The sequence below is a fragment of the Protopterus annectens genome, chromosome 12.part0 (genome assembly GCF_019279795.1).
Source record: "Protopterus annectens isolate FY-2018-M chromosome 12.part0, PAN1.0, whole genome shotgun sequence".
Taxonomy (NCBI): domain Eukaryota; kingdom Metazoa; phylum Chordata; order Ceratodontiformes; family Protopteridae; genus Protopterus; species Protopterus annectens.
In genome coordinates, this window is record NC_056746.1 from 210,802,656 (window position 1) to 210,819,234 (window position 16,579).

The following is a 16,579-nucleotide window of genomic DNA, read 5'->3' on the forward strand; positions in this document are numbered from 1 at the left end:
CCTAGTACACATGTGCAGAGGAAGCATCACAGAGCATGCAACTTTAAAACATTGCTTTTTGCAGGCGGCAATCCCTCCCGCACTGCCCACATGAGGGGCTCATGAACTCCTGTCGACTATCTGTATAATCAACCAAATGTGGTCAATTAAAAAATGATGACCAAACCAACAAAACCTCTATCTATCAGCCTATCGAGCTATGTATTTATCTATCTACATGTAGATAAATAGACAGTCTACTATTCATTCATTCAGTTTTGTTCACTCCTAACCTCTTATACTTAATGCTGCCAAGTAAATTATTATAGATTGTCACAGTAACCCTCCTGATTCTTCACCTGGCTTAAATACACTAATTCTGAATTTACACCACCTTGAGTATGGGGGGGTGGTCATATCTGCATTATATTAAAGTATATCAGCCACACAAAAGTAAAGTTAGGCCCCCATCCCCAGAAAATATATCATTAGAGCAGGATTAGTTCCCTAAAGGGTGTTGGGAGTGTAGTAGAGGCATAGTCCCTCCCATAAAATGTTCTCCCTGATTGTATCATGCATTATTTATGTTGATTTAATTTTATTGTCTGGTTTAAACTTTTTTCATCCTTTCTCAATATATCAGCTTTTGGTGTCATTTGTTTATGTTATTTCAGGTCTGGTCTATTTCATTTTCACTATATTATCCAGAAATGAATGGGACCTTCATGGGTCTATATTAATTCATCGAAAACTAACTTCAGCAAACAGCTGTTCATCGAATGTTCACGTCAACAAACATTTTTCTGATGGCAGTGAGTTCCTTGGCCAGCATTAGGAAATTTGCCCTTCCGCCCAATCTAGTGCGATCGCAGAGTTGGTATATATAAGTAAGGGTGTGTGGAAGACACAGCCTCCACATTGTAGGGTGTGGGGGCATAACCCCCATCTTGGTGTGTTTAATATACTGCAGTATGTGTGTGACGGTCGGTATGTTGGCCAAGTAACTCTCTTCCCTGGGAAACATGTTTTCTGATGTGAACGTTCAATGAAGTTAGTTTTCAATGAAGCAATATAAACCTGCCTTCATAGTTGGGTCAAACAGCCAGAACCACAGCAGGAAAGCAGTGGCAGTTAAATCCAGAATGCTAGACCACATAATAAGAGGACAATATTTCAGAGAAAGGGAGATAATTCTCCCAATCTATAAACACTTATGAGATTCTAACTGGACGCTATATATGCTGAAAGATTCTAAGCTGCTGGAAACAGTACAGGACAAGGCAACCAGGTATGTAATCTTGTTAGTGAGACTTTTATGTGAGAAGAGATTAGACAAGTTTGGAACCATACTATGTAGAAGTTAGGAGAGAAACAGGAGAGGGACAGGATTTGAATTTACAAAGCAATCAATGGAACATTCAAGACAACTTAATACAGACAGATTTGGGAAAGATGCAGTTTATAATTAGAGGGTCCCAATTTAACTATAGATTTAAATAAATACTACTTCGTGGAAAAGATACTGGACAGATGAAATGAGGTTCTAAAACAGGTAGAGTGGTGAAAATCAAAAAAGACATTCAAGAAAGATTGGGAGACATGAAGCAGATAGCAGAAGCAGTGCATCTGTAAAGCACTAGTTGCTATAAATAGACAGATTACAGAGACCACTGTCTTCCACTACTTGTAAAATGTATGTAGGCATTTATGCATTTTTGCTTACCTGTTGTTCAGAGCTATGTAAAGTAAAGAGCAATGCAACCTGTGTCAGAAAACTATGAATAAAACAGATCAACAATTAAAAAACTGAAATGCCTACAAAATATCTTGAAACTACTAACATAATGTGTACAAGAAATGATGACTATGTGGGGTGAAGAGGTTTCACACTGACACAGCTCAGTCTCTATAACCTTTAATGAATCTCCTGCAAAGCTGATCTTGTTTGAAAGCGCTGTATTTCTTATAGTCCATTCACCTACTTGCATTTAAGGTGGAGGTCGGTTTGCATCAAGGATCAGCTCTGAGCCCTTTCTTATTTGCAATGGTGATGGACAGGTTGACAGACGAGAACAGACTATGATGTTTGCAGATGACCTTGTGATCTGTAGTGAGAGTAGGGAACAGGTGGAGGAGACCCTGGAGAGATGGAGATATGCTCTAGAGAGAAGAGGAATGAAGGTCAGCAGGACTAAGACAGAATATATGTGTGTGAATGAGAGGGAGGATAGAGGAATGGTGAGGATGCAAGGAGTAGAGGTGGCGAAGTTGCATGAGTTTAAATACTTGGGGTCAATAGTTCAGAGTAACGGTGAGTGTGGAAGAGAGGTGAAGAAGAGAGTACAGGCAGGATGGAGTGGGTGGAGAAGAGTGTTACGAGTGATTTGTGACAGACGAGTACCTGTAAGAGTGAAAGGTAAGGTCTACAAGAGGGTAGTGAGATCAGCTATGTTATATGGGTTGGAGACAGTGACATTGACAAAAAGGCAGGAGTTTGAGCTGGATGTGGCAGAATTAAAGATGTTAAGATTTGCACTGGGTGTGATGAGGTTGGACAAGATTAGGAATAAGTATATTAGAGGGTCAGCCCAGGTTGGAAGGTTTGGAGACAAAGCCAGAGAGGCACAATTACATTGGTTTGGACATGTGCTTAGGAGGGATGCTGAGTATATTGGGAAAAAGATGCTAAGGATGAAGCTACCAGGTAACAGGAAAAGAGGAAGGCCTAAGATAAGGTTTATGGATGTGGTGAGAGAGGACATGCAGGTGGTTGGTGTGACAGAGCAAGATGCAGAGGGCAGGAAGAAATGGAAACAGGTGATCTGCTGTGGCAACCCCTAACGGGAACAGCCGAAAGAAGATGATGAAATAAGATGATTCACCTACATGCATACCTCTCCTTGACAAACCACAATTGAAGCTGAATTACCATGCACAACTTAATAATAACTACAGCTGACTCTGACTGTACAACCTCTGACTGACATGACAGTATCGAATATGGAGACAGCAAGTCAGATTCTCAAAGGATAGCTCTCTGAATGTTGCTTTGAATGAAAACAGAATTCCAAAAGGGTATTCAAAGTAGTCTGAAAACAGCTGATGCTTGTCAGGGACAAAATCGTCACACCTCCTTTGCAGCAGACTGTGTCTTCTGTAGCCCCTTCCCATTTGAATCATTTCAGTTGTCACTGCATCTTTAGGAGAAGGGAGATCACCTCATTGCAGGTAGGCTCCTCCCTTGAAGGAATGGAATTCAGACAGTTGAACAAACAAACAAATAAACAAACAAAAAATGTGTACATTTCACCAAAGGATTTTCTGCAACTTAAACAGATTCATATATGTAGAACAATGAAAACACTCCCGCTGTTCCTGGGTAAGTACTCCCTCTGTTCCTGGGTAAGCACTCCCGCTGTTCCTGGGTAAGCACTCCCACTGCTCCTGGGTAAACACTCCTGCTGTTCCTGGGTAAGTACTCCCTCTGTTCCTGGGTAAGTACTCCCTCTGTTCCTGGGTAAGCACTCCCTATGTTCCTGGGTAAGCACTCCCGCTGTTCCTATTTAAGCACTCCTGCTGTTCCTGGGTAAGCACTCCCGCTGTTCCTGGGTAAGCACTCCCGCTGTTCCTGGGTAAGCACTCCCTCTGTTCCTGGGTAAGCACTCCCGCTGTTCCTGGGTAAGCACTCCCGCTGTTCCTGGGTAAGCACTCCTGCTGTTCCTGGGTAAGTACTCCCTCTGTTCCTGGGTAAGCACTCCCTCTGTTCCTGGGTAAGCACTCCCGCTGTTCCTGGGTAAGCACTCCTGCTGTTCCTGGGTAAGCACTCCCGCTGTTCCTGGGTAAGCACTCCCGCTGTTCCTGGGTAAGCACTCCCTCTGTTCCTGGGTAAGCACTCCCTCTGTTCCTGGGTAAGCACTCCCTATGTTCCTGGGTAAGCACTCCCGCTGTTCCTAGTTAAGCACTCCTGCTGTTCCTGGGTAAGCACTCCCGCTGTTCCTGGGTAAGCACTCCCTCTGTTCCTGGGTAAGCACTCCTTCTGTTCCTGGGTAAGCACTCCCGCTGTTCCTGGGTAAGCACTCCTGCTGTTCCTGGGTAAGCATTCCTGCTGTTCCTGGGTAAGCACTCCTGCTGTTCCTGGGTAAGCACTCCTGCTGTTCCTGGGTAAGCACTCCCTCTGTTCCTGGGTAAGCACTCCTGCTGTTCCTGGGTAAGCACTCCTGCTGTTCCTGGGTAAGCACTCCCTCTGTTCCTGGGTAAGCACTCCCGCTGTTCCTGGGTAAGCACTCCCTCTGTTCCTGGGTAAGCACTCCTGCTGTTCCTGGGTAAGCACTCCCTCTGTTCCTGGGTAAGCACTCCTGCTGTTCCTGGGTAAGCACTCCTGCTGTTCCTGGGTAAGCACTCCTGCTGTTCCTGGGTAAGCACTCCTGCTGTTCCTGGGTATAATGCCTATCATGTCTTCAGACCTTCTGGTAATTGTGAGGGAACATCAGTATTTGAAAAGGATAACATTGCCTCATGATATATTCCTTGGGACACCACATGTAAACTCCTAGAAGTCGAAATCACCCTAAACAAGACTAATTATGACTTCATAACTAGCTATAAAACACCTTCTATTTCCCCTTCTGAGGATGATAACTATCTTAACACATTAGCTGAAATTCCCTAAACCCAAGACCTATTTACTTGGGGACATCAGCTATTCATCAATAACCTGGTTGACCTACGCTGCCAATGGTCGGCATGCCCAGCACTTCCTTGACATTGTAAATGTTAGCTATCTTTCACAAATAGTAACCATTCTGTTACAGGCCCCAATATCCTGGATCTAGTCCTCAGAAATATGGCCATTTCTTGCACAGTTCTTTGTGTATCATCATGTCTTGTTAAATCAGACCATAATTTAGTGACCTTTAGCTTTAAAAAAGTGGTACTTCCCCTGTAAATAGCTCTGTGTTTAGGGACTTCTCAAAAGCAAACCTTCTTCTATTATTTGATAACAAACAAATTCTGCTATAATCCTCCTCTAAAGGACCTTATTGCTAAAGCTGCTACCTATGCCTCTGACGTCTACATCCACTTAAATAGTTGTATGGATAAGGCAGTCCCTATTTGCAACAAATATAATGAGAAGTTTAAAAACAACCCCCTGTGGTGGAATATCCGTATACATAAATTACATAAGAAGAGAAAGAAACTGCTTAATTATTATAAGAGGTCTCATTCTACCTACCTTAAGAGAAGACTTAAGCAAGCCCAAAAAAATCTTAAGGGAACCACCTGAGTATGAACTTAAATAGCCACTAAAACCAAAAATAACAGCAAATTATTCTTTAACTATGTTTGGAGTTAGTCCATAATACTACCACACTCTGACCCAAAATAAATAGCTAATAAACTAGCTAGCTAAATATTTAGTGCAAATTTTACTCCACTCAGTTACAACTATCCCATAGGTTCCATAATCCCAGTCACTCCCTTATATTCATAGGTTCATAGGTTCATACTAGGTTATCTGCCCTAGGGCATTTATAAGCCTAGCCAGAGTGTGTTTGGCTTTCGCCATCCATTTTAAATTAATTTTGCTATGCCCTTTTTCGAGGTTAGTATACCGTGCCTCTGTCTAACAGTGACACAGAAGTGATACCCGGGATAAACCTACGATCTCCCATCCACTCATCAAGATTCCTGTTGAAGAGAGTCAATGAGGGACTCTGCCTAACCTGGACTGGGATTTTATTCCAGAGTGAAGGGAGCCTCTGGGTTATGAATCTGTCCCTCCAGCATGTCCTATTTATTTCAGTGCTGAGGTTCAAGTCTCTCGAGCGCGTAGCTCGATGGAATTTGGATTTTCTGAGGTGCAGCATGTCCATTAATTCCGGGTTGGACATGGCTTTATACGTCAGGCACAGATCGCCTCTGAGCAGCTGGTATGCCACTGAGTAGAGCTGGAGTTTGTTTAACCGGGCAGAATATGGCATCTGTTTGAGTCCTTTGATCCTCTTGGTGAGGTACTTTTCGGGTCTTTCCAGTTGCTGCAGGTGTCTGGTAAGGTACATCCCAAAAGGGGCATTGTACTCAATTATGGGCCTGATGAGGGATGAGTAAAGAGGCACGATGACCTCCCCGGATCTAGATGTGAATCCCTTCATGATTAGGTGGGCTATATAAAATGTTTTTCTAACCACTTTGGCCACGTGGTTGTCAAATGAGAGATTGCTATCAACTTGGGTCCCCAGGTCCCTAATTACTTCTTCTGTACTTAATGGATTACCACCTATGTGGTAATTTGTGGGCACTTTGTTTTTGCCAAAGGGGATGACTATACACTTTTTGGCGTTTAGCTTGAGGCCATGGCTCTGGCACCAGTTGTCTGTTTCTATGAGGCCCTTTTGGAGGATGCTTGTGTCGGCTGGAGAGTCGATTATGGCACCCAGTTTGCAAGCATCTGCAAACTTGGTCAGCCACAGTCCTTCCGTGTTGGCCTGTACCTCCGAGAAATATATACCTAACAAGAGAGGTCCCAGGACTGAGCCTTGTGGGACGCCACTTGTAACTGGTTTGGAGTCTGACATGGCTCCAGTAATTCTAAACATGTGAGTTCTGTCCTTGAGCCAGTTTGCAACCCATCTAGTGACATAGGGGTTTATATTTAAGCTGGTGAGCTTATCTATAATTCCCGAGTGGGGTATTGTATCGAAGGCTTTTGTGAGGTCCAGGTAGGCTGAGTGGACCACCTTCCCCTCGTCAATGGCCTTGGTGACTGTTTCAAAGAAATCGACCAGGTTTAAGAGGCAGGATCTGCCCTTAACAAAGCCGAACTGGGTAGGATCCAGTGTCTGTAGGTCCCCAATATCTTTATTTATGAGGTCCATGATGATCCTTTCCATAGCTTTGCAGACCAAGCTAGTCAGGCTTATGGGGCGATAGTTTCCAGGATCCGTTGAGGCACCACCTTTGTGGAGAGGGACCACTGTTGCTGTACGCCACTCTTTGGGTACATATCCTGTAGTAAGGCTGAGATTGAACAGTAGTTTTATGTTTGGGTTTAGCTCTTCTTGGAGTTCATGTAGGGCAGCCGGGACACCGTCTAGTCCCATTGATGCTGTGTTTTTGCTTTGGAGAGGCGGCTCTTACCTGAGCATCTGAGATGTCAGGGGCAGCACTCTGCTGGGATAGATATTTGCCCTTTTGGTGGGGGTTTGCGCTGAACCTGTCAGCTAGGATGTTGGCAATGTCTGTGGGTTCGTGTATTTTTGTCATTTTGGACTAATTCTGAGCATATCTGGGAATTCCCACCCAGGTTCCTAACATAACTAAAGAAAGCCTTGTGATTATCCTTAGTGTCCTGTGCAATTTTTCTCTCGAAACTGGCCTTAGACGATTTTATGAGTGCCCGTAGTTTTTTGCTAATACTGATCAGAGATGCTTTCTCTTTTTGGGATTTTGCTCTATCATGTAGTAGTTTCCTCCTTCTATTGTATAGTTTGTTTATGGCTGGGGTCCACCAGACAGGACGTCTGCCTTTGGAGGATTGGGTCTTGGTTTTATATGGGATTGCATGACCCATGCATTCCTGAAGGTGTTCATAGAATGTGTTTATAAAGGATTCTGTGGTCTGGGCTGTATTTTCAACAGGCCCAATGGCTTTGAAGGATTCCACCTCGGTTTTGAGGAGTGTGAAATTTGCTTTAGAGATATTGCTATGGAATAAGTTCTCTCAGCCCTTTCAAAAACTGAGAATATTTCATCCATGGGCCCTGACAACATACCAGGTTGCATCATTATCAGTGCCAAATATGGCCTTTTTGAACCACTACTTAAACTGATTAATCTAAGCCTTTCTATTGATTACATTCCTGAATCCTAAAAAACAGCCATTGTAATGCCATTACACAAGGGTGGCCCAACCACAGACTCTGGTAACTATAGACCCATTAGTCTCACTATCTTCATATTTTAGATTTAATTTATCTGGACATTAAAAATATTTCAGCCTTGGACCCTTATCAGTTTGGCTTTATCAAAGGAAGGTCCTAACTCTTTAACCTCATTCATTTCTTTGAAAAAGTAACTGATGCAGTCGGCATTGGTTATGCAGCGCATACAACATATCTAGACCTGACCAAAACCTTTAACACTCTTCCCCAAGCAAGCAATATTAAGAGACTTGCAAATATGAATATAAATCCTTATATTATGTGATGGATAGCTAACTGGTTGTTTGACAGAACCCATGTGGTTAGAGTAGCAGGTGCTACTTCTGAAGGCAAAACAGCTACCAGTGGTGTACCACACAGCTCAGTTTGGACCCTTAACTATATGGAGTATATTTATCAGACCTTCAGGACAGCATTTCTGGTTTATGGTTAACTAGATTTGCAGATAACTGTAAATTGAGTGTTGTTATTCGATCTTCAACTGGGTCACAATTGCTCCAACATGGTTTAGAGCATGCCAACAACTGGTGCAAGAACAATAGTCTCAAATTAAATGCAAAAAATTGTTTGTTTTGGTAAACAAAATGGTTTCGCTTACCACATAGGAGCTGGACCCCTCCAATCAGACACTGTTATAAGGGATCTGGATACTCTTGTTGATAATTCCTTATCATTTGACAATCATGTTTCCACAGGAGTCTGGAAAGCCTTTTATCCGGCCAATCTAATTTCCAAAGGCATTTCCACTAAATCTAAAGAAGTCTTAATTTACCATTACTCATATCTTATCAGACCCATTATTGCACAGACCGCACCTTTGGCATGTATTTATCTAAACATGTCTAAACATATCACACAACTTGAAAGACCTCAGAGATTCATAACTAAAAAGATCAGTGGCCTCAAAAATATTAGTTATCAGGACAGGCTGGCAGCCCTTTTTCTGTACTCAATCTCTTACAGACTCCATCGTGGACATATATGTCTAGCCTTTTGTGCCATGAAAGATCCAGCCCTATTTTCCTTTCCTTTGCAGAAGTAATGGTCCATCAAATACTCAGTTAAAGGAACTAAACTTTCATCAGCAGATAAATAAGACAAACTGGCATGATAGATTCATATCCCAATGTATCCCTCACCTCTGGAACAAACTCACTCTTTCCACCTTCAAGGTAAACCTAGATATTTGGATGGGTAGCCTCAAATTTTCCCCAAATCTATCTTGTCTTGCCCTCCTTGAGGCTAGATGAAAATTTTGCATATTTTTTTTTTTGGCTAGGCTTGAAACAGTTTGGAGACTGACTACCTAGTACTTACTTATGAATGTATGAACTTATAAACAGGTTGCTTCTGTGAAAAGTTTGATGTCTGATACCAGAGAAGTAAACATTCATTAATGTGTAGTTGGAAAAAGACAACGAATAGAAGGATATGGAGACTAATGTAGAAGATATGTGGATTTTAGTTAAAATAGGTTCATAGGTTAGTACTAGGCTAACTGCCCTTGCAAGCCATTTGAAGCCTAGCTAATTATCCTTGTGAGACTCAAACCCTGCACATTTTGCTTGTAAGCAAACACCTTAACCATTAGGCCACCCTCCCAACCCCTTGAAGGATGTAATTGATAGACTGGTCTGTGATGTATACTGGTTTCATATTTGTGTAAATTAAGTTTGTCTACTATAATACAATACAAATCTTATAATAATAATAAGGCAATGTTTTGGTGCCAGGTTTGTAGTTTCCACTCTTTTAATACTTGACAAATGGCTTCTCAGCTAATGCAGATTCCTGATGTTTGCTTTATAACTGACATATTGCTTTCACTCTGCACATGAAAATGACTGTTATGCCATTCTGTACCAGAATATATATATATATATATATATATATATATATATATATATATATATATATATATATTTTTTTCAAATCAATATAAATATGGCAAACCTAAAATAGTATGGTAAAATTATCCTCTGTTGCAGAACATTATACATACTTATTCATGTATGAGAAACATTAACAGTCCAGCTTCATTTCTTACCGGGGTTTCTTTGCATGGTACAAAGGTAAAGTTCTGTAGTATTGATGTGATTGCCAGTTTCACGTTAAGAAGGGCAAATCGCATTCCAATGCAGTTTCGGGGACCAGTCCCAAATGGCAGATGAGCATATTGATCCCTAGTTTCTTTGTTTTCTTTAGTGAATCTGTTTTTGTAGAAATAAAGAAAAGCTGTCAGAAACAGAGTCTAGATACAGTATGTTTCATATACATACTCAAATACATATACCAATATAGACTGAATTTTACTAATAAATGGAAGTTATTATATTTCCTTAGAATATATATTGAAAATAAGTTGCATTAATTATATTTCCTTAGAATGTATATTGAAAATAAGTTGCATTAAACTATGTAACTCTGATGCAAAATCGAGTTAACTATTTTGCACAATTTGCTGTCTAAGTACAACAGTTTGACTAAATTGTGGATGTACATGTTCATCTTGTCATCAGAGCTCAGAAGTCAGTAGGGCAAACAGAAGGAAAAGCAAAATGTCATGTTAAACAAAACCTCAGACATGATTTCATTTAGACTGCAAAGGTTTGGATAAAGTGCTATAATAAAGAAAATTCTATTTTTCTTTTTTCCATGTCTGTGGGAACTCAGAGGCCCTGTATTTGGAGACTGTGAAAGTGGGGATCAGCCTCTACATTGCAAGGTACAGGGGATACAGCATCTTTCTGAAAATACTTTTAAAACAATTTCTTCTGCTTAAGTGCTGCAGTGGTCCAATGGGGTGACTGGAAACTGAGATCAGAGAAAATGAGGGTATCGGTCCATGGTAAATTAAAGTTGATACTTTCATTATACACATCTTCTAAAAACAATACTCAAACAGTGCTACTTTATTGCCTAAATGATGTAATTTTAATGGTGGTAAAGAACAATTACCAACATAGAAAGATCCATGCAGTAGACAGCTGAATTCATTAGAACATATTGGCACTGAGATATCAGAGGCACATTCATGAAAGTAAGTCCTAGAAAGAAATGCCTCCAGTTCCAGACTGGAAACAGCCTGCACTAAAATGCATCCAACATCACTTCATGACAAGATATCCTTGGCATAAACTACAGCTTTAACCCTTTATAATGAGTTAGTTTGTACATACAAGCTTTCAGGTTTGAGCATGTCTGAAGATGGTGGCAGCTGGCTGCTATGGACCCTCTATAGTTTTATTTTCAAGCTATTTTATTGCTTGAATTCGGCGTTTTGCAATTTTGCTGTTTGTTTTATTATTGTGGTTATATTACTGACTCCTTATTCCAACTAGAAAGAACTTTACAGTTTTGCAAATACTACAGCAGATTGTGTAACACTAGTGTTACCATTTAAAGAATTCTGCTGTTTTTTTCAGAGAATGCTATTGGCTACACCCCTTTTGAGGAAAGCTGCTATTTGGCTGGAAGAGTGCTATTATTCCCCTAGCGGATTAAGTTAATTATGAGGACTGCTACTGTGGTTTGTGTTCTAGCTTGTTGAACTGTGCGTTCCTAAGTAAATGCTATGGGTGGCTCATTTCAACTTCCTTGCTGCAGTGTATTCAAGGAGTCTGCCATTGTTTGTGGTCTTCGACTATGTTAAAATATTATCATCTTCAGCAAATTTTTAACTACCTTGAACTGTTAGGTTGCTGTACCATAGTTATAAATTACATTATATTTGCCACAATTTGATCAGATCTCTGTGTGGTGCATGGACTACTGAAATGATAATTTACTAGGACCCCGAGTGGCTACAATTTGTTTTTATTTCAACTATTCTGGTATTTTGGAGACACTTTGGTTTCTGAATCTATTTATTAATATTAGTTCAAATTTACTCCAAGTTCTCATATTTTATATATCTTATCATATCTGCAATGTATTCTAATCAATATTATTCTGGAATTTGCCTTTATGTTTTGCTTATTCTTCTTATAATTGAGCTTAGAGTTTAAGCTGTTTAATAATGTTGAAATTAAACTGAAATTTAAGTTGAACTATGCAAACATCCATTGTGTAGAAAGAGAATTTTATTTCTGGCATTTGTGAAACCATCTAGTAAGGAAAAAGAAAATGCTAATAAATGCATTTTGTAAATATCCGCACTGTCTAATACATAAACTGCTGTCTGACCATGTGTGAAGTAAGCCTTACTCATTACTGGTGAAACTTTTCTGCTCAGCATTTGCTGTCTTAAGTTATTGATAATTAAGTACGATTTTCAAAACAATGTTTTTAAATTTTGGACACTACTTTATTCAGGCTTAGTTTCCAGAAACCATTGTTTGGGCTAGTAACCAGAAAAAAATAGCACTTTTTTTAATATTGCCCTGGTAACTTGAAATTTGATTGCCAAAAGAAATTCAAAAAATGAGAAAACACGTGGGTCTCTTTAGAGTTAAACTGTTACTGAGGATCGCTTGCCTGTGACAAATAAAGGTTTGTTGCTTTGGAACATTACCTGGGTTTCATGACTTTTGGAAATTATTATGACTGAGTTCATCAATGAAGTTTTAGGACTATTAGTTTTTCTGTTTTTTATTTTTAAATATGCATACATATATGTGACAAAGGGGGATATTGCCAGCACAGTTATTTGGAATTTTGTAAATGTATGTAATTTGTGAATATCAACATGACTTATATGATATGCTTGAGTTACAACTGTATTACAACTGTATGTCATGTGTATATCAAACTGGTTTGTATAGACATGTGTGTTAAAACGGTATCTTATAAAGTGCTTGTGCTTAAATGTAACCACAGTGTGCCCTGCTGAAAAAGAACAGAACTGCACATGCACAATTGTAACTGTTTAACTGTATATATTCTAACAGTGGAAAATGGAATACGGGAGGTTAACTTTGGAAAAAATGCTGAAATTAAATTACTTTATAGGCTAGGCCGTAGACATAATGTCTGTACTAGGGAGCTTTCTGTAGTTTCCTTTGGGTGACATAATTACCAGTCTGGAAATGTGGATGAATGTAATTGTTTTATGACTTCCAGCATCTGCCAAAGATCTGAGGTCTGTGTATTTTCACAGGTAGATGCTAAATATTGCCATATTTCAGCAGTGGGGTTTCACCTGGAATAGAATCAGATGACAAGAAATTATGTCATTCTGCAAGCTATCCCAGCAATGCTATTTGAGATATTAATTTGAGAAGTCTATTAGAGATAACAGGGCATTCTGTATTCTGTCTTGGACCTGACAAGAACCACTCACCACATCTGCCTTGCTCTGATGAAATACGTTGCTAGGGAACAGTATAATTCTCTTGGATAAAGTCAGGAATATAGCAAAGCTTAGCTTAGATATTTTTCTTTATTTATTTGAGACTACCCTGCAATGTTGCTTTAAATATTTCCTCTGATTTTGATCTCTGATGTCACTGTGATTATATACTGAGTATTTTCTTGTTCTTTTAATATTTATTATTAAATATATTTATACCTTTCATTCTGGCTGATCTGTCTAGAGATATTTAAGTTTTGAGAGTACTCGCATATTTATTTGGTGACACTAAGTGGGCCACTCCTAAAAGCCTTGCTCTTGGTCAAACTACCATTTGTATTAATATTAATATTAATACTGATGTCAATATTAATATTAATATTACACAGTAAGACTGGACACCCTTTGTTAAGGGCCTTAAAGTATCTGATAAGGAGTTGGCTGGTGGCAGTGATAACTACCTTATAGTCTGGGCAAAAGGGGGCATAGCTAGTAAACCTGTGCCACCCTCTCCCAGCTGTGTGTGTGTGTGTGTGTGTGTGTGTGTGTGTGTGTGTGTGTGTGTGTGTGTATATAAATCAAACCTCAAAGAGTGTGTGTCAGCCCCTTTGGCAGTGACATGAAGCACTGGTTGGACAGAGAGGGTGCTGGAGGTCTTGGTTTGGCCACTCAGTTGAGATCTCAACTCTATAGCTGTGCCAGTGGGGAATCTTATTGGGGATCTGGAGAAAGAGAGAAAAAACAGCCCTGGATTGACTGTGATCTCTGTGTGCTCTTAAGGGAAATTCAACTTGATGCAGAGAACTGCATCTGGAAATACTGTGTGTGCACCTGGTTGGTGAGGACTGAGGCTTCTTGATTACTGGTTCAATGGTGAGTCGTCACATATTTATTGGTCGGCATGGGTGGGATGTCCACATATTGGGATTCAGTGGTGTGGGTATTGAACTCCTGTAGCCTGTAAACAGTAGTCTCTAAATAAGGTGTTTGTACTCTCAAGCAGCCACACGGTAGACATTCAGAGTTTCATATTACAATAATTTTATTATTTTTTGTTAGCTTAGTCAGGGAGAGCAGGCAAGGATGCCAGAAGAGGATTATGGCAAGCTGACAAGGAGACAGTTGGCTGAGATGTGCCAAGAAAAAAAAAACTGGTGCATGCCAACCTGACTAAAGCTGAAATGGTTGCAGTCTTAGTCACAGCTACATCACAGACCAGCAACCAGGCAGACAGACAGACTGGCCTTGGGGATGCACGACTCTCAGAAAATGGACAGTTCAACTTTGCCCCAGAGGACTTAAAAATCCATTTGGAGTTAAAGAGACTTAAACTGGAAGCCAAATGGTTGGAAGTAGAATCAGCAGAGAGGCTTCGGTGTTTGGAGGCTGACGAAAAGGAGAAACAGATGGCATTAGAATCAGCAGAGAGACTCAGACATAGGATCATAGGAAGTTACTAGGCTATTGGACCTGAGGCCCTTACAAGCCTAGCAAAGAATTTAGCCCATGTTCCAGCAAGTCAGCACCCTATGCCACTGTCCAGCAGGGATGCAGGTGGTATCCCAGGGGTGTATTTCCTGTTACCCATCCAATTATCCAGATTGTACTTAAAAAGGTTTAATGAGGTACCCTACCTTACATGGAGAGGGAGTCTTTTCCACAAAAGGAGGAGTCTCTGGGACACAAATCTGTCCCAACAACAAGTCCTATTAATGTCACACACCAGGTTGAGGTCGAGCATCAGGTTACTCGAGTGGAATTTGACTTGTGGATAAGCGGCAGTCCCATCAGGGCGGGCTCTGAGATTGCATAGTATGCCAGACAGAGGTCACCTCTGAAGAGTCTGTAGGAGACTGAGTAGAGAGACAGGGCTTTTAGCCTATCTGTGTAGGGTAGATATTTCAGGCCTTGGGTTCTCTGGGTGAGGAATCTCTGTGGTCTCCCCAGCTGCCACATGTGCTTTGTGAGGTACATGCCGAAATGGGTATTGTACTCAATAATTGGTCTTATAAGTGAAGAATACAGGGATGTTATGACCACCTTTTCCCTGGATGAGATACCCTTACAAATGAGGTGGGCCATGTAGAAAGCTTTCCGTACAACAGCGGCAATATGGTGGTCAAAAGTCAGTTTGCTATCATAGGTTCTCTGGAAGCAGAAGAAAATGAGAGGCAGAGGCAACATGAAAAGGAGATGCTGACTCTTCGCTGGGGTCATGGAAGTAATGCATAAGGGAATAATTGAACCTTAGAAGCAATAAAGGTCAGTACATTTCTTCCACAATTTACAGAGGGTGATAATTTTGATAGTTTTATTCATATGTTTGAAATGGTATGTAAAAGATATGCTCAGAATTAGTCCAAAATGACAAAAAATACACCAAACCCACAGACATTGCCAACATCCTAGCTGACAGGTTCAGCACAAACTTCTCCCCCCCCCCATCAAAAGGGTAAATATCTATCCCAGCAGAGTGCTGCCTCCCTGACATCTCAGATGCTCAGGTAAGATCTGCCCTCTCCAAAGCAAAAAACACAGCATCAATGGGACCAGACGGTGTCCCGGGCTGCGTCCTACATGAACTCCAAGAAGAGCTAAACTCAAACATAAAACTACTGTTCAATCTCAGCCTTACTACAGGATATGTACCCAAAGAGTGGCATACGGCAACAGTGGTCCCTCTCCACAAAGGTGGTGCCTCAACGGATCCTGGAAACTATCGCCCCATCAGCCTGACTAGCTTGGTCTGCAAAGCTATGGAAAGGATCATCATGGACCTCATAAATAAAGATATTGGGGACCTACAGACACTGGATCCTACCCAGTTCGGCTTTGTTAAGGGCAGATCCTGCCTCTTAAACCTGGTTGATTTCTTTGAAACAGTCAGCAAGGCCATTGATGAGGGGAAGGTGGTCCACACAGCCTACCTGGACCTTGCAAAAGCCTTTGATGCAATGCCCCACTCGGGCATTATAGATAAGCTCACCAGCTTAAATATAAACCCCTATATCACTAGATGGGTTGCAAACTGGCTCAAGGACAGAACCCACATGGTTAGAATTGCTGGAGCCATGTCAGACTCCAAACCAGTTACAAGTGGTGTCCCACAAGGTTCAGTCCTGGGACCTCTCTTGTTCGGTTTATATTTCTTGGAAGTACAGGCCAACACGGAAGGACTGTGGCTGACCAAGTTCGCAGATGACTGCAAACTGGGTGCCATAATCGACTCTCCAGCCGACACAAGCATCCTCCAAAAGGGCCTCATAGAAACAGACAACTGGTGCCAGAGCCATGGCCTCAAGCTAAACGCCAAAAAGTGTATAGTCATCCCCTTTGGCAAAAACAAAGTGCCCACAAATTACCACATAGG

General features: G+C 41.0%; 1 protein-coding gene across 2 annotated transcripts in view; it reads right to left on the minus strand.

The window, feature by feature from the left end:
* Nucleotides 1-16,579, minus strand: part of LOC122816454 (cytochrome P450 3A9-like) — a 473,820-nt gene that overhangs the window by 177,743 nt on the left and 279,498 nt on the right. For both annotated transcript variants that reach the window (XM_044089262.1, XM_044089261.1), the window contains exon 12: nucleotides 9,967-10,129. In XM_044089262.1, the coding sequence (XP_043945197.1) occupies nucleotides 9,967-10,129 (163 nt within the window). The remainder of the gene's footprint in view (nucleotides 1-9,966; nucleotides 10,130-16,579) is intronic.